The sequence below is a fragment of the Eucalyptus grandis genome, chromosome 8, assembly GCF_016545825.1.
Source record: "Eucalyptus grandis isolate ANBG69807.140 chromosome 8, ASM1654582v1, whole genome shotgun sequence".
Classification (NCBI taxonomy): Eukaryota; Viridiplantae; Streptophyta; class Magnoliopsida; order Myrtales; family Myrtaceae; genus Eucalyptus; species Eucalyptus grandis.
The window spans coordinates 45,322,127-45,343,461 of record NC_052619.1 but is presented as its reverse complement, the minus strand read 5'-3'; the positions used below and the strand labels follow the sequence as shown (position 1 = coordinate 45,343,461).

The 21,335-nt window shown below is 38.7% G+C and overlaps 3 protein-coding genes across 3 annotated transcripts in view; 1 reads left to right on the top strand and 2 right to left on the bottom strand.

Annotated features, from left to right (window-relative positions):
- Positions 1-3,496: 3,496 nt before the first annotated feature.
- Positions 3,497-21,335, top strand: part of LOC104438141 (DNA-directed RNA polymerase III subunit RPC4) — a 26,030-nt gene continuing 8,191 nt past the window's right edge. The window contains exon 1 of the mRNA XM_010051224.3: positions 3,497-3,730. Coding sequence (XP_010049526.2) covers positions 3,686-3,730 — 45 coding nt within the window. The 5' untranslated portion in view covers positions 3,497-3,685. The remainder of the gene's footprint in view (positions 3,731-21,335) is intronic.
- LOC104438140 (12-oxophytodienoate reductase 3-like) lies at positions 5,212-7,170 on the bottom strand. The gene is made up of 4 exons (XM_010051221.3): positions 6,900-7,170; positions 6,578-6,708; positions 6,187-6,369; positions 5,212-6,081 (listed from the first exon to the last, which is right to left on the bottom strand). The coding sequence occupies exons 1-4, from the start codon at positions 7,094-7,096 to the stop codon at positions 5,435-5,437; spliced, it is 1,158 nt and encodes a 385-aa protein (XP_010049523.2). The 5' UTR covers positions 7,097-7,170; the 3' UTR covers positions 5,212-5,434.
- LOC104438142 (12-oxophytodienoate reductase 3-like) lies at positions 17,431-19,404 on the bottom strand. Its single transcript, XM_039301019.1, has 4 exons — positions 18,969-19,404; positions 18,640-18,770; positions 18,248-18,430; positions 17,431-18,142 (listed from the first exon to the last, which is right to left on the bottom strand). The coding sequence occupies exons 1-4, from the start codon at positions 19,163-19,165 to the stop codon at positions 17,976-17,978; spliced, it is 678 nt and encodes a 225-aa protein (XP_039156953.1). The 5' UTR covers positions 19,166-19,404; the 3' UTR covers positions 17,431-17,975.

Genomic DNA, 21,335 nt, shown 5'->3' with positions numbered 1-21,335 from the left:
CCTCAACTCCAGTTCAAGTAAATCTTCCTCGACGATCAGGTCGATCTACACGACCACCAGCCTGGACACAAGACTATGTTTGTGCATCCCTCAACTCACTAGGTATTCACAACCCAATATCATCTTATGTTTCGTTTCATAGACTTTCACTGGAACATAGATGCTGTGTGAGTCAAATATCAGAGGATATCGAGCCGTCTACTTATGAAGAAGCAGCTAAAGACCCAAGATGGCAAGAAGCCATGGGGGCTAAATTGCAAGCACTAACTACAAATGGAACCTAGGATTTTGTCAATTTACCACCAAATAGGAAACCCATCGGATGCAAATGGGTTTACAAGATTAAATACCGCGTTGATGGATCCATTGAACGTTACAAAACTCGGTTGGTGGCCAAAGGATTTACTCAACGGGAAAGATTTGACTATCATGAGACCTTTTCCCTGGTCGCCAAAGACGTAACCGTAAGATCGTTCTTATCTGTTGCAGTTATTAATGATTGGCCATTGCATCAAATGGACGTGCATAACGCTTTTCTGCATGGAGACTTAGAAGAGGAAATCTACATGGATATTCCTCAAGGATTACGGAGACAGGGGGAGAATAGAGTATGTCGTTTCCGTAAATCTCTTTATGGTCTCAAGCAAGCTTCCAGGCAATGGTATGCCAAATTTGTCGATGCCCTCACTTCTACAGGTTTCAAGCAATCCAGATATGATTACGCCTTATTCACATGGAACCAAGGTACGTCATTTATTTATCTTATGATATATGTTGACGATATTCTCATTATGGGAAATGATATAACCGCAATAGAGAGATTCAAGGAGTATCTACACTTTACTTTTCACATTAAAGACTTGGGGGCACCCAAATACTTCCTTGGGATAGAAACTGCTAGATCTGATTGTGGGATTTCCCTTAGTCAACGGAAATTTGTGCTGGAAATTATATCAGAGGTAGGTTTGTCGGGATGCAAGCCATCAGTCATTCCAATTGAGCAAAACGTGAAATTGACCACCAAGGATTATGATGCTGGGATATCTGAGAATAATGATCCCATCCTCAATGATCCTTCAGGTTATCAGAAACTCATTGGGAAACTTATATACTTGACTATGACCAGACCCGACATATCATATGCAGTGTAGACTTTCAGCCAGTTCATGCATAGTCCAAAGTTGTCTCACTTAAATGCTGCTTTGAAAGTCGTGAAATATTTGAAGAAATGTCCAGGACTAGGGATTCTTTTATCCAGAGATTGCAACATGGAAATGTTGGCATACTGTGATGCGGATTATGCGACCTGTCCTATGAGTCAACGATCCATTACAGGTTTTTGTATTAAACTTGGAAATTCTCTTCTTTCATGGAAAACCAAAAAGCAGGCTACCATATCATTGTCTTCAGCTGAAGCAGAGTATCGAGCTATGGCAAAGACCACCTGTGAGATCATATGGATACGGGGGCTACTTGGGGATCTTGGGATAAAGTTAAAGGGCCCGACTAAGTTGTTATGTGACAACGATGCCGCACTCAAACTTGCAGCGAATCCTATAGTACATGAAAGAACGAAGCATATAGAAGTGGATTGTCATTTCACTCGAGACAAGATTCAAGAAGGGATAATTGAGACTAGAGGAATTGGAACGGCAGAGCAACCGGCTGATATCTTCACCAAGCCTCTATGTCAAAGACAGCATGCATCTTGGATATCTACCAGCCACCAGCTTGAGGGGAGTGTTGGAAGATATGCATCAATCTAGAAGATACGCTCAAATTCTCAACCAATTTTGTTTGTATATAAATTAGCTAGGAATCTTAGATTGAGATTAGATTATGATTTCCAAATATCTCTTTGCCTTTATTATTTCATCTATGTATTATAATTACAGAAGCATTGTACATCAGAAGATACAATTGAATACACAAATTTACAAAATCTCTCGTCTTCCTCATCTTCTTTCAATATAGAGCAATCAGTCTATGTTCCCTGTCCGGAGAATCTAATATTAATAAATAACAATATGTTGCATTATATTATTTATAATAATGATAATGGCATTTTTCTCTTGGCTTTCTTGGGTGACCAGAACTATTTTGAGTTCGACTTCGTGTTATTAGAATTTCCCTGTCATGTGCTTTTTTGATTATGCACGAGAAGAACAAAAAATTTGGACAGCATTTAGATTTCAATTTCGACTATGCCATCGACATCTCATGTAGGAAATTTCAAGGTGATAATAAGAATAGTCTCGACATGCAACTTTGTCTTTGCTTGAGTTGGGCCTCCTGGAGCCATGAGAACCACAAATGTAGCGAGGAGAGGTCCAGAGAGAGTCGGAATAAACCCATGCCTTTATCTATTGACTATTCTTTTCTTTTTCTTCTTTTTCCCACAAAGATATAAATGCTTGATAGCGATGCTGAAACGAACATGGTTTCATTAGTCAAGACTAAAGAAGTCGTAGATTACCGTAACTCTTATTCAATAGCTTTCTGTCAAGACCATTCGACATTTCATCACCTGCTAATAATAATAATCATATGGCGCCCTTAATTTATAATAATGATAATTAAAATGAAATTTTTCTCTTTGCTTCTCGATTGAGAAACTCTAATTGACTTCTACCGTGCACAATTATAATTCATCTGCGGGATGATCGCTTGATGATGTGCGAGAACAAGAGGTATGGACGCAACTTTGATTTCAATTTGGACCATGCCATAGACATCTCGTGTAGCAAATTTTCAAGGGGGATCATTGCACAAAAATATCATTTTTTATTGTTCTATGTACAATCAACATATTGAAAAAATGAAAATCTTTTTTCATTAGGTATGATTAATAATTGCACTGAGAATCTTTTTAAGATAGGAACACTAAAATAAGTGGTTATTCTGTATATACGTATAAAAAAATTTCTAATTTGAGCATGTAATGAATGTAGAGGTAATAATAATACATTCATTGGAGGGAATAAAGAGTATTTATATAAATTCTGGAATGAACTGAATAATCGACATTGTGCATTATTCGAATTCCATCTCTATGATTTTGGGAAAAAATATTTAAGTGAATTTTTCTTTTTTTATTGCTTATCTCTTGAATTGCCGTGCTTCATGCACATGCACTTTTGTTCATGTTGCGAGCGTGTTTCTCATATTTGCGACCGAGGATTCTCATTATTTTCATTCCTGTTGCGTCATATACCTTCTTATATTATGAATTAAACTTAGTATGAACGATTTTTTTTATACAGAGTAGTCTTAAATGGAAATATCAAATTGGTTATGAAAGTAATATACTTGCCAAAAATTAAAAAATTCACTGTCCCTGCCTGATGTAGCGGGCTTACTTCTTCAAACTGACAGCATGCAGAAGGCCCAATATGCAGGTCTCCAAGGCCCAAGCCCAACGTAGAAAAGCCCAGCTTCGTCCTCTGCGATCGCGTCGTCTTCCCCATTGCAGCCGGTGGGAACCCCAACCGCCATTACCATCTCGCGCAGAAACCAGAGAAGAAAATACAAATTTGAGAAGCCCTCCTTTGATTGGCGCGATGAGTTCCCTTTCATCACTGGGCTGATAACTAATTTCAGGAACTTTTCTAATATATCGGGCAATTGAATCTTTCAGCAAATTCTTCACTCAAACTCTAAATTGAACGATTAGCAGCCGAATCTGATGGATTCGAAACCCGTTAGCGATAAAGCTGCCGCCCCAAGGAAGGTTGGTTCATGCTGCCTACTGCCTCTTGGGTTTTTATTTTATTATTTATTTATTTAATATTTGTTATTTCTGCTAAATGAAGAATTGCATTGGCTGTCTGTGGATGGTCTTCTTGGCCGTTGTTTTTTTGTTTCTTGGGCAATGGATGCTTTGTGCTGTAGCGTTGCAGGTGAGATTTGCGCATAAGGCTCTAAAGGAGATATGATTTGATTCTGGTTTCGGAATATCTCCCGTAATGAAACTCATTTGTTTTTTGCGTACAAAACAATGGTCATGGCTCGTGACCAGCTATTATAATTATCACCCATCAAAACCATGCTAACTAAAGTCGAACCAAGGCTATCCAAGGCATGGAGGAAGTACGAACTATTGTTCCGTTCATGAGCTGGTGTGTGGCTAGAGGCTTCCTCAGCCCGGGAGCTTAGTTTGGACATGATAACCAATCCAAAAACAAAAGATGGTGCGCAGAAAAATCAATCAAAGCAAATTAATAAAGGGTCCGAAAAAGAAGCAAATAGACGGCTAGTGGTCGCTGGCCAAAATCGAATGACTGAAGGCAAGAGATAGGCTCAATGATCACCGTGCTCTGATACCTAGTCGTAGGACTTTCATTTCGACTTTCCTAGTTACCACTCCATGGGTCGTATGAAAAGCATCGATAAAGACTCATGTTCAAAGCGCTACGCACCTCCTAGAACTCTTCTTGGAGTCTGAGCTTAGAGGTCTCTTTTATCAGATAATTCCACTTCCGTAGGGACTCTTCCAAGTCATCTAATCCCGTAGCTTTTAAGAGGTATCTGGAGAGCAGGACGCTGGTAGGAGGATCACAGACTCAAAGCCTGAGAAGCCGGGAGGATTGGCTTACCACCGGTCCTTTATTAAGTAAATAAATAACTCATGATCTCAAAAAGCAGAGGCTCTGATCATCCATGTGCTCTGATACCATGCTTCCGAATAGAATATGAAGAATATTGGAGAAAATTGTACTACTTATTTATTGACTTTCCTACAAGTATTACAAGCCTATTTATAATACAAGAAGGTTGTACAATGGGAAAGAATATATGCAATAACGTTTCATATTCTATATTTCAAATATATAATTTAACGGATTGACCATGTCAATTAACCCGCAATTAGAATAATTAGAATCAAATCATATCTCATTCTCTAATAGGCTCCTCGAAAACCAAAACCTGTTATTGTCAAGATGTATGGAAAATAGCCTTTCTAGGTTCATCACATTGCTCATTTTTCAACACTTACATGGCGCTCTCATATTTCAAATAAATAGTTCCCTTCCATTTTTCCCCCGAACTCTTTTTTTCCACGTTCCCACTACAAACTCTCCAACAACCCATATGGGTGTCACCTCTTACTGGAAAAAAAATAAAAGAGCACATGAACATCAGTTTCCACCGTAATTGGTTACATTATTCTACGTACTTTTATTAATAATCAAAATATACGAACAAGTGCAATACAAGAGAGAATTATAGTTTATTGAAAAATGAGATATAATTATTCGTCAGACTCTACATAATTGACTCTATAATATACAAACCATGTTTCCTATTATCACGAACAAAAGGTATATCCCATTAACTAGTTATCTTATTTCTTCGATCCTCCTTAGTGCTTTAACTTGTACAATGTAACTCAAAGTTCCCATGAGTACAAACACACCAATAGCATTCTCATTCACTAGTGTGTCGCTTCCCCATTTTCCTGGTCAAGAAATGGGTAATCTATGTAACCAACAATGGGATCTTGAGTATAAAATGTCTCTCTGTTGTAACCATTCAATGGTGCATCCACCTTGAATCGGTAGACCAAATCAGGGTTAGAGATGAAAAGTCGACCATACGATATTAAGTCTGTGTTTCCTCCAGCCAAAGCCTTCATCCCAAGCTCTCGGGTGAAACCGCCACTTAACATGAAAGTACCTTGATAAGCTCTCCTCCAATTTCTTATCAATCGAGCTTCTTCATCCTCCTCTTGTTCACCATAATTTTTCGTGCCATTGGCTGTGAATCGAGGTTGAGTCACATGGAGATACACAAGTTTGGAACCTATCTCATTTTGGAACTTGTTCAATCGCTCAATGACTGCTAGGCCTAAACTGAGTGGATCGGAGTCCGTGGCATCATTGAGGTCAATTGCTGGTGAGATTCTAACTCCCGTTCGATCAGTGCCAACTTCTTCAGCCACCACTTTGATGATCTCCATCAAGAATCTGCATCTATTCTCAATTGATCCTCCAAATTCATCTACTCTATCATTGATTGAGTCCTTTAAGAATTGATCAATGAGATAGCCATGTGCTCCATGCACCTCAACACCATCAAAACCTAAAGCGGAAATTGATTTGATTATTAATACTTATGTGCAACAAACGAAGTAAATACAAGTAATTTTAGCATCTATCACGATATGATTATAGTTCATGGACTAACCTACTCGAATGGCATTTGCAGCTGCTTGGCGATATTGCTCGATAACCTGCCATACTTCGTGTGTTTGGAGAGCTCTTGGTTTGTGAGGAACATCGAGAGTCCCGTCAGGCATGATGATTTTCCATTTATCGGAGACGGATTGATTTGTTGATGAAATCGGAGCGCCTCCATCGGGTTGATAAACTAATACAATCACCATTATATAATACCAATTGTTGTTAGAAGCAAGTATAGAAGGTGAAATTTAATAAGTTAACATTGCCAAAGTAGGAAAAAAGTATAACAGCAAAAACAGATTGTCAAATTCAAATAGTGCTGGTCGTGATTATGTGATATATGGGGAGCTACAGAAATATTTGGTGGCGTCGGTTTGAGAAAATGAATTTAGTACCACGGTTGGAGGCACGACCAACGTGCCAAAGTTGACAGAAGATGATGCCGCCCTTGGAATGAACAGCACCCACCACCTTCTTCCATGCTTCGACTTGCTCTTCAGTGTAAATCCCTGGAGTACCCGGAAACCTGGTTTAACAACATTTTATTTCTCAAACTTAAAGATCCTCCTATGATCCAGAGCGAAGTTCATATTACTTGCTGTCAAGCAATGAATAGGGTATAAATAGCTTGCGGTGCTCGGGTGTACATCGGTATGTAGAAAATTTCAGTTCCTTTCTGCGTGATATATAGCTTGATCTCAGGACAATAGGACGTACCCAGCGGCCGTGTCAGAGATGAGGGTGCCTTCGGTGATGAGAAAACCACCCTTGGTCGTTCTTTGCGCATAGTACTCTGCATGCACCGGCAATGGAATCCCATTGATCGCTCTGCATCTCGTCATAGGCGCTAGCACTACCCTGTGAGAGAGATCGAACTTGCCCATCTGGCATGGAGTGAAGAGGTTCGCGGCCATTTCGTGCGTAGCTTGTATTCTGTCAAGAACGAACAACAAGGATTGATACTAAGAATATGATGGTGAAGATTTGAAGACGGTGCGATGTGAGGTTGATCGATATTGCTCATCGGTTTTTATAGTTTGGTGTTGCCATTTGAACATAGCAGCAAGAACCGGGAAGATTCACCGTAATTCAGTTTGAACATGGCTAGGTTTGATTTTGACATGACTAAGTCGTCACATGTTGGGAAAGTCGAATTGCAATTTGCTTCTTTAACCTCACTTTTCTCCTTGCAAAATTGTTTTAAAGACGTTGACGTATAGAACATGTGGTTCTAACGTTTCTTTATTTTCTTTATTGCCCAACGGGGTTCTTACGTTGACCGTTCAACATTTCATCGCCTGCTGCGCTGCTACGAAGTCGGTGGGCGGTTCGTTCCTGTTCACATAGAGCAATCAGTCTATGTTCCCTGTCCGGAGAATCTAGTATTAATAAATAACAATATGTTACGTTATATCATTTATAATAATGATAATGACATTTTTCTCTTGGCTTTCTTGATTGACCAGGACTCTTTGACTTCGACTTCGTGTGATTAGAATTTCCGTGCCATGTGCTTTTTTGACTATGCACGAGAAGAACAAAAAATGTGGGCGGCATTTAGATTTCAATTCGACCACGCCATTCACATCTCAAGTAGGAAATCTCTAGGGGGAATAAGAATAGTCTCGACATGCAACTTTATCTTCGCTTGAGTCGGGTCTCCAGGAGTCATGAGAACCACAAAAGTAGCAAGGAGAGGTCCGTAGAGAATCAGAATAAACCCGTGCCTTCATCTATTACAACCTTATTTTATGGATAATGTGGCAAGGATAGTGCATGATGTTAGGGGCTTGCCCCCGGTCCATGCCCAATTCTCGCACCCTTTCAACATATTGTGTTGTGCTCCATCGAGATGATGGAGCACTCAAACTTAAATAATATCTAGGTTTGAGCACTTCACTTCACCCATAAGGGAGGACACTAACACAAATGAGTTCAATGTTCTTTTCTTTTTTTTTCTTTTTCCCACAAAGATATAAATGCTTGATAGCGATGCTGAAACAAACATGGTTTCATAAGTCAAGACCGAAGAAGTCGTAGATTACTGTAACTCTTATTCAATAGCTTTTTGTTTGGACCGATTAGTCATAAGCATGTCGACATTGTATGCTCATATAGTGCACTTTAATATTTTGTGTCGTGTCTTGTTGGGGATTGCAAACATATGAAAATATATTATTGATGGACAATTGAATAGGGAGAGAGAAAGCGACTGATGGTACTACTGAGAGAGATTGAACTTGCCTGTTGACATGGAATGATGAGGTTCAAAGCCATTGAGCGTAGCTTATATCCAACTAAAGAATGAACAAACCAAGAAGATGATAAAGTATAACATCGAGAACTGAAGATGGCAGGCGAAGTTGGTAAAAGAGAAGGTCACGTCTGGCATAATTCCTTTTGAACAGACCAAGATGTCATTGCCATTTAGTATTTTTCTTACGCGCCATCTCTATGTAATCTAACATACTTAATTCAAGTAACGACTAGATTGAGATTTTTTCACAAAATCTATATGAGCTTGAAGCAAAGGGCCAAGCCGAACGGGCAAGGGGGAGTGGAAATCTCCGTAAAAGCACAATTAATGTGGCACAAAGGGAGAGAAATTCTAGAATATCGATCAAAATTACAAACAAATTTATGGATATACTAAAACTAAGAGATTGACAACTTTTATAACATAAGGCTTTTTTTTTTTTTGGGTAAAGCAACATAAGGCTATTTTCATTCATTGTGATTTGACTTTTAATATTCTCATTGGGTCTTATTTTAGATTCCTCGCCTACCATTAACCATATAAAAAAGAAGCTGAACTATAACATTGGAGATTGAAGAGAGAGAGCCTGGAAAAAAAAGACATAGAAAACAAAATGGTTCTGCTAAGAAACCTATGAAATCACTCTTTTAAAGCTACAATGCTCTCAAGATACAATTTAACCTCTCAAACTCTCTGAACATAAACACGAAAAATAGAATAACTTTACTAAGACAAGGAGTATGCTTGTACAAGAATAACGAACCAATATATCTTGTGTACAGGCACAATCACTCAATTGACATTGTTTAACTTCCAACGTACATTTTAGTCGGAAATGTTAATATTAATTGAAATAAAATTCAAAATTGCTTAAACATAACTTTTCAAGTCCAATTAAGATTAAATGTAATCAGGCGTATTCAATGGAAAATGTCCGCTTGAGTGCCCATGCCTTTAAAAAACAAAAACATGGTTGCTCTCATATTCAAACAAAATAGTTTCCTTCTTTTTTTCCTACGTGGGACTCTTTTTTATTTCCACACTCACGTTACAAACTCTCGAACAACACCGCTCACGTGCCAGCTTCTCTAGCGGCCAATAAGAAATAAATAAACATCAGTTGCTGTTGCCATCCGAACCCTTGCAGTAGAATCGACGTAATACATTACGTGGATGCCAGGGGCTGGGAGAGTCGAATCGCAATTTGGCTTTCTTTGACCTTCTTGCTCTTCAAGAAAAAATCGTGTTTAAGAATGTCGTACCGACGGTGTACGGGGATGGAAAATCGGCGATATTCATGCCAAGGTCTCTTCCCCGGCGGTATGGTTCTTACGTTGACCGTTCAACATTTCATCACCTGCTGAGAAAAAATAATAATAATAATAATAAGCATATGGTTCCCTTACTTTATAATAATGATAATTAAAATGAAACTTTTCTCTTTGCTTCTTGATTGAGAAAACTCTAATTGACTTCTACCGTGCACAATTATAATTCATCTGCGAGATGATCGCTTGATGATGTACGAGAACAAGAGGTATGGACGCAACTTTGATTTCAATTTGGACCATGCCGTAGACATCTCGTGCAGCAAATTTTCAAGGGGGATCATTGCACAAAAATATCATTTTTTATTGTTCTATGTACAATCAACATATTGAAAAGACGAAAATCTCTTTTCATTAGGTATGATTAACCATTGCACTAAGAATCTTTTTAAGATAGGAACACTAAAACAAGTGGTTACTCTGTATATATGTATTGAAAATTTTCTAATTTGAGCATGTGATGAACATAGAGGTAATACATTCATTCATCAGAGGGAATAAAGAGTATTTATATAAATTTTGGAATGAACTGAATAATTGACATTGTGACATTATTCTAATTCCATCTCTATGATCTCGGGAAAAAATATTTAAGTGAATTTTTCTTTTTATTACTTATCTCTTGAATTGCCGTGCTTCATGCAAATTGTCGTGCTTCGTGCACATGCACTTTCATTTGTGTTGCGAGTGTGTTTCTCGTATTTGCAATCCGGGATTCGCATTATTTCCATTCCCGTTGCATCATATACCTTCTTATATTATAAATTAAACTTAGTATGAACGATTTTTTTATACAAAGTAGTCTTAAATGGAAAAATCAAAATGCTCGTGAAATTAATATACTTGCCAAAAAAAAAAAAAAAAAATCACTGATCGTGCCTCATGTAGTGGGCTTACTTCTTCAAACTGCCAGCGTGCAGAAGGCCCAATAAGCAAGTCTCCAAGGCCCAAGCCCAACGTAGGACAGCCCAGCTTGGTCCTCTGCGGTGGCCTCGTCTTCCTCATCGCACCTGGTGGAAACCGTAACCGCCATTACCATCTCGAGAAGAAACCAGAGAAGAAAAGACAAATTTGCGACACCCTCCTTTGATTAGCGCGATCACTAGGCTGATAACTAATTTCGGGAACTTTTCTAATATATCGGGCAATTGAATCTTTTAGCAAATTCTTCACTCGAACTCTAAACTGAAAGATTAGCCGCCGAATTTGATGTATTCGAAACCCGTTAGCGATAATGCTGCTGCCCCAAGGAAAGTTGGTTCATGCTGCTTCTTGGATTTTTTATTTTATTTAATATTTGTTAATTCTGCTAAATGAAGAATTGCATTGGCTGTCTATAAATGGTCTTCTTGGCCATTGTTTTTTGTTTCTTGGGTAATGGATGCTTTGTGCTGTAGCGTTGCAGGTTAAGATGTTTTTTGAGGCTGAGACCCCTAGATTAGCATCGGAGTCAGGTTAAGGTGGATCCAGGTGCATTCTAAAGGGATCTTAGCTGTCCCATATCGCTTGGGAGAAGCTCTCTGGCCTACTTTATAACCGATGTGGCTCCCCTCACCTCTCAAGACGTCTTTTGAGGCTGAGACCCCCAGATAGAGGGCTTCTCCCAAGCGATGTGGGAGAGCTAAGATCCCTTTAGCATGCACTCAGATCCACCTTAACCTGGCTCTGATGCCAATCTGGGGATCTCAGCTTCAAAAGACCTCTTGAGAGGTAAGGGTAGCATGCACCCATGAATGGATCTAGACTTAGAATCAAGGAAAAATGGAGTCAGTTTCCTGCAGGTATGCCTTCGCACAGTGGGCGAACCTTTTCGTTCAAGCCCTTCGAGGATAGCCTTTTAGCAAGAAGCCACTCTGACATTTAGTTCAGAGCCTAAAGACACTCAGAGAGTCACCGGTCTCATCCATCACGAGCATTGTAGTCATAGTCTGAGTCATCAGAACTATGTATTGCCAGAAGATGTTCTTTGTACTTTTGCTCAAGTCCTACAAGTGAATTTGGTGAGAGAATTTGGTTTGAAGAGGATGTTTCCTCTTGATTCTAGGAGGAGCATGTAGTGTTGGTAGGAATACTTGGCCGAGGCCAATTGGATGACTGAACATAGTAGGATGTGTCCATGCCTAGAGATAAGGACAAAGGTCCCTGATCATAGGGGTTTTGGGAAAGAGGACCTCCCTATTATGTGTAGGGGTCTTCAGAGGACTGTGCATGATCATCTGTGTCTGTCATTTCTTGCTCTTGTGATGATACAGCTTGTTTGAATTCCTCGAGTGCTTCTTTGGCTTTTGCTATAATGATCCCCTGCAATTGGTACATTATAGTTCCATACATCTTCAGGAATGATTTTATTTTCTTGGCACAAAATTCTTTGGAGTTCTCGGTACTGGTGTTCACAGCAACCAACAGGTCTTGGAAAAGATTTGTAAATCCGAGCTTCTATGAGGTGTGGTTGAGGTTTATAGAATGTAGTACCTATAATTTGTGGAGCATCAGTGATGTTACCATTGTTCTTTACAAAAGCCCATGGACATCTGAAGAATAGAATAGTGTGGACTTTAGGGTTTAGTTGGATGGTTCTCAATTCTTGCTGTAAGAGCTGTTTCTAGTGACTGGGAGGATAAAACCAATTAAGAAAGTCTAAGAGGTTTCTATCATTTTCCCTTTCAATGTTTCGACCGAGTTCGAATATCCTAGTAAGGTTGGCAATAAATCTTCTGGTTGGAATCTCAATAGCTCTTAAGTACTTATTGATTAAGTACCATAATAACCATCACAACTGATCAGGGAAAACTTCTTCCTTCTAGATTAAAGGATGTATAAATGGATAGTCCGAGTTTAACCCAAAAGGATAAAGAAATCCATGGAATCTGAATAGATCCGTGTGGCATTGCCACATGAGGTTTTCCATGTTTTTAGTGAGGCTATCATTCTGGACTTGTTCAACAATCTCTTGGGGGTATCACCAGCTTAGCCAATCTCATATTCTTTCAGTCTTATACTTTTCATTGTGATGAAGAGTATGGAAAGCATGCCTCATGATGTACATGTTGATTTCTGCTGATGCTTTTGGTCTTGATAAGAAGTTAGCAAGCACGTTCTTCTTCCCAGCAATGTGTTTGGTTTTAAAATAACATTTTGAAAACTATTCGGCCCATCGAAGCGGTCGAGAATTTGGGATCTGCTTTTGTTTAAACTTGGTCATCTGAGGAAAAAATGTCATGTCTAATTCTACAAGGAAGTGATGGCTGATGAGAAGGAATTCGAACTTTTTTATGCAATTTTTTACCGCCAATATTTATTTGAAAGTGAAATGATAAAGCATTTTAGCTTGGGAAATTTTTTCACTTTTGTAGGCACACAGATGTCTCTTACCATTAATTTCTTTAAATAGGATAGTTGCCCAGTATCCATCACTGACATTAATCTGGAGAATTCTCTTTCTTGTTGAAAGGATTTGCAATGGGGGAAGAGTCTGCATAATCTCTTAAGTTCAGCGACTGCTTTAGTCTGAAGTTTTCCCTGAGGTGGGGGATTCTTCTTCAGCATTGATTGCAGTGGAATCAGCAGTTTGACAATATTTGGAATAAAGTCTCTGAGATAATTAATTATCCTAAGAAATTGCTGAACATGTTTTGTCGTAAAGTTCTCTTCAGGAAATTTTAACAATTCCTTAGCAATGTGTGGCCTTGGATAGTATGTCCCTTTGTTAAGGTGCATACCAAGAAATTCGATTTCTGTTTGAGCAATATTCATCTTTATTTGAGAAAACATAATCCCATGTTTTTTCACGATTTCTGCAAACTACCCAATGGCAATGGGATTCTTCATCAGGGCTATAGAGCATAATATCATCAATATATATTGCTGCGCTTGACAAGATGGGTTGGAAAATTTGACACGTGGCTTTCTGAAATAGGGATGGTGCCACCTTTAAGCCAAAAGAAAGAACTTTCCATTAAAAATGTTGGTTCGAGATGCAAAACCCTATTTTGGGTTTGTCTTCAAGATGGATGCCCAATTGCCAAAATCCAGCTTTGAGATCGAATTTGGAGTAGATGTGGGCTTTGAATAATCCGGTAAAGAGGGAATTTCTTGAAGGTAAAGGGAATTTGTCACCTTGAAGGAAGAGATTAAAAGGCTGGTAGTTTATTATCAGTCACATTTTTCCTCTATTTTGCTCGGCACGCTTATTGATATAAAAGGCTTCACAAGCCCATTGAGAATTAGAGATTTCATTAAGGCCTTGTTGTAACAATAGCATTCCTTCTAAGCAGCAACCAGATGTTCTGGATTCATTCCCATATGACTCGTCTTAGTTGGATTGATGTCTTCATTCTTTATTAAGGGAATACGAACAAAGAATTCCATATTTTTTCATAAAGAATGAGAACATTTTTGGGAGAATTCATAATGAGATTCTGAACAAGATTCTAACAGCTTCTGCATTATCAGATCTAACAAATTCATTTGGATGAAAAAAAGTCTTTGGATATTGACAAATTTAGAGAATTGATCCTTATACTTAAGACCGTTTCCAAGAATGATACGAAGCTGAGAAATCTAAGTCATAATGTCCCAACCAATGATCAAATATTTATTGGGAAGACTGGATCCAAAAAATTTTGTAGTTATGGAACACTGGAGAAAAAACTGAATAGTTACTGGAATTGTTCTTACATTTGTAGAAAAAGTATCTCCTGAGGCAAAATTAAAATATTGAACACAGGAAGTCTAATATTCTTCAGGAAGTACTTTAGTGTATAATATTGAACAACTTTCACTAGTGTCTATAAGAGTAATGCCAGTGATAGGCTTGGCAAACTTTGAAGTGAAGATTTTCACAATAAAATGGGGACAATAGATTTGGCTTAAAAATATGTCAGGGTTTTGTTCTAATCAAGTGAGGGATATGTGAAAAAAGTCTTCGGAATTTGAATCTGAATAAGTTTCATTGGGAGTTTGATAACAAGGAATGACACAAAAAGTTTGTTCAAATGATTCTTTATCCGCAAAGAATAGAGATTCGATATCATCATTTTCAAGTGAAATACATGTCTTATTCTCTATGTGATGTATCAAATGATTCTGACATTTTCTTCCCTAAGGGCAATTTTTTGGTGAAATGGCCCTTTTAATTGCACATGAAGCATCAAGTTGATTTATTGTGGCCTGAGTGATCCTTACATTTGCGTAGGAATCGCCATTTCTTCTTTCTCCAGAAGTGCTTAGAGCCATGTCTAGATTTCTTTATCCATAATTTCTTAAAGTACTTCTTCTTTCTGGAAGACTTTCCACAAGAGCTATCATAGTCTCTTTTGGAGCATTTGATCTTCAACTCCTGGCGAGAGCAGGCTTTATCTAGTTCTCTGTTGTCTATGAGATAGGTTTTGACCATTTGGCGCTTCAAACATAAATCTTCTAAGCATTGATGGATCTCTTGTTGTATTTCTCCCAAAAGAATATCCATAATTCTTCTTTGTCTGCTGAGAAAAGAATTCTCAACCTGCTGGGATAACTCTTTAGGGATGGAAGTCAGGAAGATTTGCTTTAGGTTTGGATCAACTCCAATACCATAGAAAAGTTTGAGCATTTCTCAATAATGTTTATCGAGATGCTTTTTTTTTTTTTTAAGAGAGCAACATTTTCTTTCAAAGAATTCTCTCCTTTTGAGCTCATGAAGGTCAGAAGGTTTTCCAATAAAAAAATGATATAAAAGGGAAATGGCATGACTGAAATGTGGTGAAAGTAAAAATTGAACCTGGTCTTGTTCTGTCACCAATTGCCACCAATGTTTGAGACTTCTCGTAAACCTTGTGACAAAACCAAAAAGGACATCATATTTATCATGATTGGTAAGAGCTTGGACATTTAACCAAGTATGGAATTCCTCAAATCTTTCTGACCATTTGGAATAGGGAATATCGTCAACAGTGAAAAACTATTTGGAGGAAGTGGTCATATTCAAAGAATGATTGTTTGCTTGAACCACATCTAGTTCAGAAGGGTTGGATTCCATATCCTGATCTGGAGGGTCGGCCATGAATATTGATGACGTTACCGGCATAATAGGGAAGGAGTCAAAGTCAGGGATTGAGAAGGATGAAGAGATTGAAGGAGATAGTGAATCTGACTTTGTGTCAGAATTGTTCGGAAAAACCGATTCTACTATAATTTGGTCTTTTGAAGTGACATGATCTGGCTGTTCTTCCTGATTGCTTAGATCTTTCAAAAAAGATTCTAACAAATTTGATAGCATCATTTGGCTTGGCTTTCCCTTTATAACAAGCAGGGATTCTTCAAGCATCTTCTCTTTTCCCTTTTCTTTCCTTATTCGATCAAGTTCTCTGAGGCGATTTCACATATCTACCACATCTGTCTTCTCTTGTCTGATAGGAATGTCTGTAAGGGCAGCAAAGATAGATGTATTCTGAGGTGGTGGAAGTGAATGCTTTGTCCGCACCGTAGTTGGAAATGGGTTGAAAGGATTGGACATTCCTTCTTCAAAGAGTTCAATCTGTCTTTTGAGCTTTTATATTTCCGCCTTGGGACTTTCAAGATGATGATATCCCAATTGTTGTCCGGATTCTAAGGCACTAAGCCTCTTTTGGAAGTCCGAAAGCATCTTTTTGCTAGTTTCATCATATCTTCAAAGATCTTGTTGCACATTCACAATTTTGGAGTCAATTGCTTTAAATGCATTGTTGTGTGTTAAAAGAGTCTTCAATTGCCAATTCAAGATGGCTTCAGCAACAGGAGTTCTTTTCTGTATTCCATGTTCATCCTCATCAGTGGGGGCAGGTATTTTGGGAACATGTTGATATATGCCTTATGGATCAATGCATTCTTCTAGAGCAAGGAATGAAAGTTGCGAGTTTTCACGTACAAGAGGAGGAAAATCTGCCTCTCGAAACATTGCAATGGAAGAGCTAGGCGATGTTGCTTGTGGAATTTCGAGTGAGTAGGAATGTTTTTTTGTCCACTTTAGGATTGGCTTATAAAACGGGGAAAGGGATGATTTCTTCAGAGGAGGAGGTGATGGTGGTGACGGTGGTGGATCCGGTGAAACCGAGGGTGGAGCAGTGAACTCTGGTGGTGGAGTTGGAGCATAAGAAACCATAAATTGAAATTTATCACACTCACCAAGAGTATCAACGGAGGAGTCTCCGTTTAAGTACCTTTGGTACATATTATCTTTTGACTTTATGTGCTTCCGTTAGGGTTTTGCATATGGGTCTACTTCGTCGAGAGAATTTGTACAATAGGAACATTGACAAAAAGGATTCCGAAGTGTGACCATATTTGTCTTATATTTCAAATAAATAGTTCCCTTCCGTTTTCCCCGGACTCTTTTTTCCATGTTCCCGCTACTAACTCTCCAACAACCCATATGGGTGTCACCTCTTACCGGTGAAAAAAAAAGCACATGAACATCGGTTTCCACCATAATTGATTATATTATTTTACGTATTTTTATTAATAATCAAAATATGCGAACAAGTGCAATACAAGAAAGAATTATAGTTTGTTGAACAAGGAGATATAATTATTCATCATACTCTACTACGTAATTGACTCTATGATGTACAAACCATGTTCCCTATTGTCACGGACTAAGGTATATCCAATGGACTAGGTATCTTATTTCTTCGATCCTCTTTAGTGATTTAACTTGTACAATGTAACCCAAAGTTCCCATGAGTACAAACACACCAATAGCATTCTCATTTACTAGTGTGTCACTTCCCCATTTTCCTGGTCAAGAAATGGATAATCTATGTAACCAACAACTGGATCTTGAGTATAAAATGTCTCTCTGTTGTAACCATTCAATGGTGCATCCACCTTGAATCGGTAGACCAAATCAGGGTTAGAGATGAAGAGTCGACCATACGATATCAAGTCCGTGTCTCCTCCAGCCAAAGCCTTCATCCCGAGCTCTCGGGTGAAACCGCCGGTTAACATGAAAGTACCTTGATAAGCTCTCCTCCAAGTTCTCGTCAATCGAGCTTCTTCATCCTCCTCTTGTTCGCCATAATTTTTCGTGCCATTGGCTGTGAATCGAGGTTGAGGCACATGGAGATATGCGAGTTTGGAACCTATCTCATTTTGGAACTTGTTCAATCGCTCGATGACTGCTAGGCCTAGACTGAGTGGATCAGGATCCAAGGCATCATTATGGTCAACTACTGGTGAGATTTTAACTCCCGTTCAATCAGTGCCAACTTCTTCTGCCACCACTTTGACGATCTCCATCAAAAATCTGCATCCATTCTCAGTTGATCCTCCAAATTCATCTACTCTATCATTGATTGAATGCTTTAAGAATTGATCAATGAGATAGCCATGTGCTCCATGCACCTCAACACCATCAAAACCTAAAGTTGAAATCGATTTGATTATTAATACTTATGTGCAACAAACGAAGTAAATAAAACTAATTTAAGCATCCATCACGATATGACTATAGTTCATGGATTAACCTGCTCGAATGGCATTTGCAGCTGCTCGGCGATATTGCTCGATAACTTGCCATACTTCGTGTGTTTGGAGAGCTCTTGGTTTGTGAGGAACATCGAGAGTCCCGTCAGGCATGATGATTTTCCATTTATCGGAGATGGATTGATTTGTCGACGAAATCGGAGCGCCTCCATCAGGTTGATAAACTAATACAAACACCATTATATAATACCAATTGTTGTTAGAAACAAGTATAGAAGGTGAAATTTAATAAGTTAACATTGCCAAAGTAGGAAAAAAGTATAACAGCAAAAACAGATTGTCAAATTAAAATAGTGCAGGTCGTGATTATGTGTTATATGGGGGAGCTACAGAAATATTTGGTGGCGTCGGTTTAAGAAAATGAATTTAGTACCACGGTTGGAGGCACGACCAACGTGCCAAAGTTGGCAGAAGATGATGCCGCCCTTGGAATGAACAGCATCCACCACCTTCTTCCATGCTTCGACTTGCTCTTCAGTGTAAATCCCCGGAGTACCTGGAAACCTGGTTTAACAACATTTTATTTCTCAAACTTAAAGATCCTCCTATGATCCAAAGCGAAGTTCATATTACTTGCTGTCAAGCAATGAATAGGGTATAAATAACTTGCGGTGCTCAGGTGTACATCGGTATGTAGACAATTTCAGTTCCTTTCTGCGTGATATATAGAAGACAGCTTGATCTCAGGACCAAAGGATGTACCCAGCGGCCGTGTCAGAGATGAGGGTGCCTTCGGTGATGAGAAAACCACCCTTGGTCGTTCTTTGCGCATAGTACTCTGCATGCACCGGCAATGGAATCCCATTGATTGCTCTGCATCTCGTCAAAGGCGCTAGCACTACCCTGTGAGAGAGATCGAACTTGCCCATCTGGAAGGGAGCGAAGAGGTTCGTGGCCATTTCGTGAGTAGCTTGTATTCTGTTAAGAGCAAACAACAAGGATTGATACTAAGAATATGATGGTGAAGATTTGAAGACGGTGCAATGTGAGGTTGATCGATATTGCTCATCGATTTTTATAGTTTGGCGTTTCCATTTGAACATAGCAGCAAGAACTGGGAAGATTCGCCGTAATTCAGTTTGAACATGGCAAGGTTTGATTTTGATATGACTAAGTCGTCGCGTGTTGGGAAGGTCAAATTGCAATTTGCTTTCTTTAACCTCACTTTTCTCCTTGCAAAATTGTTTCAAAGACATTGACGTATAGAATATGTGGTTGTTGGAAATTGGTGATTCATTTTCAACAAAGTTTAGAAACTACTAACTTAATGGAGAAGGAATGAGTCAGCAACATTGCACGTCCATGCAAGAAAAGATGAAGAGTCCAAGTTGAACTTGAAGACTCTATGAAGAAGCCAAGCATCAAAGAAAATCCTAGAACAAACAAGAGAAATCTACGTGGCTGGGAAACACGTGAAGAAGCCTCAAGCTGATCAAGAAAAGGAAGGGGCACACATTAAAATAATATTATAGCTGCTGCTGGAGTTTTCAAGAGAAGAACAGGAAGCAAGCTTCAACTTACTAACTTGAACGTGAAGCAAAAGGAAAGCCCACACCTGTTGACTCTTAACCATGAAGAAAGAAGGATCAAGAGTACGTGGGCAGCAAGTGTACTTGGAGAAGAAGGAAATTAGCTGTCTAGGGCGGTGATTAAGTCGGTTGTAATTGCCTATAAATATGCTTGTACTTGATCATTTGAGAGTGTGTGAGGGGAAACCCTCCACCGAGAGTGTGAGGTCCACCTTGTGTGGGAAAATCCTCCACCATGACTATATGGAAAGTGTCTTTCACCAATCTTCATCAAACTGTTTCCTTCAACTAATGAAAATATTTCTTCCATATCTCATGTCATTTATCCTTCAAATTATCCTACCTTGTCCCTTGTCCATCCTCTACAAAATATACCATACACTTGCACACATCACAAACCAAAAACTATAATTAATACATGCTTCCGCATGCACACAAACCCAAAATATTTTAACAGTGGTTCTAACGTTTCTTTATTTTCTTTATTCTCAAGGGGGAGGATAAGAATAGTCTCAATTCGTCTTCGCTTGAGTCAGGCCTCGTGGAGCCATGAGAACCGCAAAAGTAGCAAGGAGAGGTCTAGAGAGTCGGAATAAACCCGTGCCTTCATCTATCGACTGTTCTTTTCTCTTTTTCTTTTTCCCACAAAGATATAAATGCTTGATAGCGATGCTAAAACAAACATAGTTTCATTAGTCAAGACTGAAGAAATCGTAGATTACCGTAACTCTTATTCAATAGCTTTCTGTTTGGACTGATTAGTCATAAGCATGTCGAACTTGTATGCTCATATAGCGCACTTTAATATATTGTGTCGTGTCTTGTTGAGGATTGCAAACATATGAAAATATATTATTGATGGATAATTGAATAGGGAGAGAGAGAAAGCAAATGATGGTACTCGTGAGAGAGACTGAACTTGCCCGTTGACATGGAATGATGAGGTTCAAAGTCATTGAGCGTAGCTTATATCTAACTAAGAATGAACAAACCAAGAAGATGCTAAAGTATTACATCGAGAGCTGAAGATGGCAGGCAAAGTTGGTAAAAGAGAGGTCACATCTGGCATAATTCCTTCTGAATAGACCAAGATGACATTGTCATCTGGTATTTTTCTTATGCGCCATCTATATGTAATCTAACATACTTAATTCAAGTAACGGCTAGATTGAGATATTTTCACAAAATCTATTTGAGCTTGAAGCAAAGGGCCAAGCCGAACGGGCAAGGGGGAGAGGAAATTTCGGTAAAAGCACAATTAATGTGGCACAAAGGGAGAGAAATTCTAGAAATATCAATTAAAATCACAGACAAATTTCTGGATATACTAAAACTAAGAGATCGACAACTTTTATAACATAAGACTCTTTTCGTTCATCATTGTGATTTGACTTTTAATATTCTCATTGGGTCTTATTTCAGATTCCTCACCTACCATTAATCATATAAAAAAAGAAGCTGGACTATAACGTTGGAGATTGAAGAGAAAGCCAAAAAAAAAAAAAAAGACAGAAAACAAAATGATCCTACTAAGGGCGCG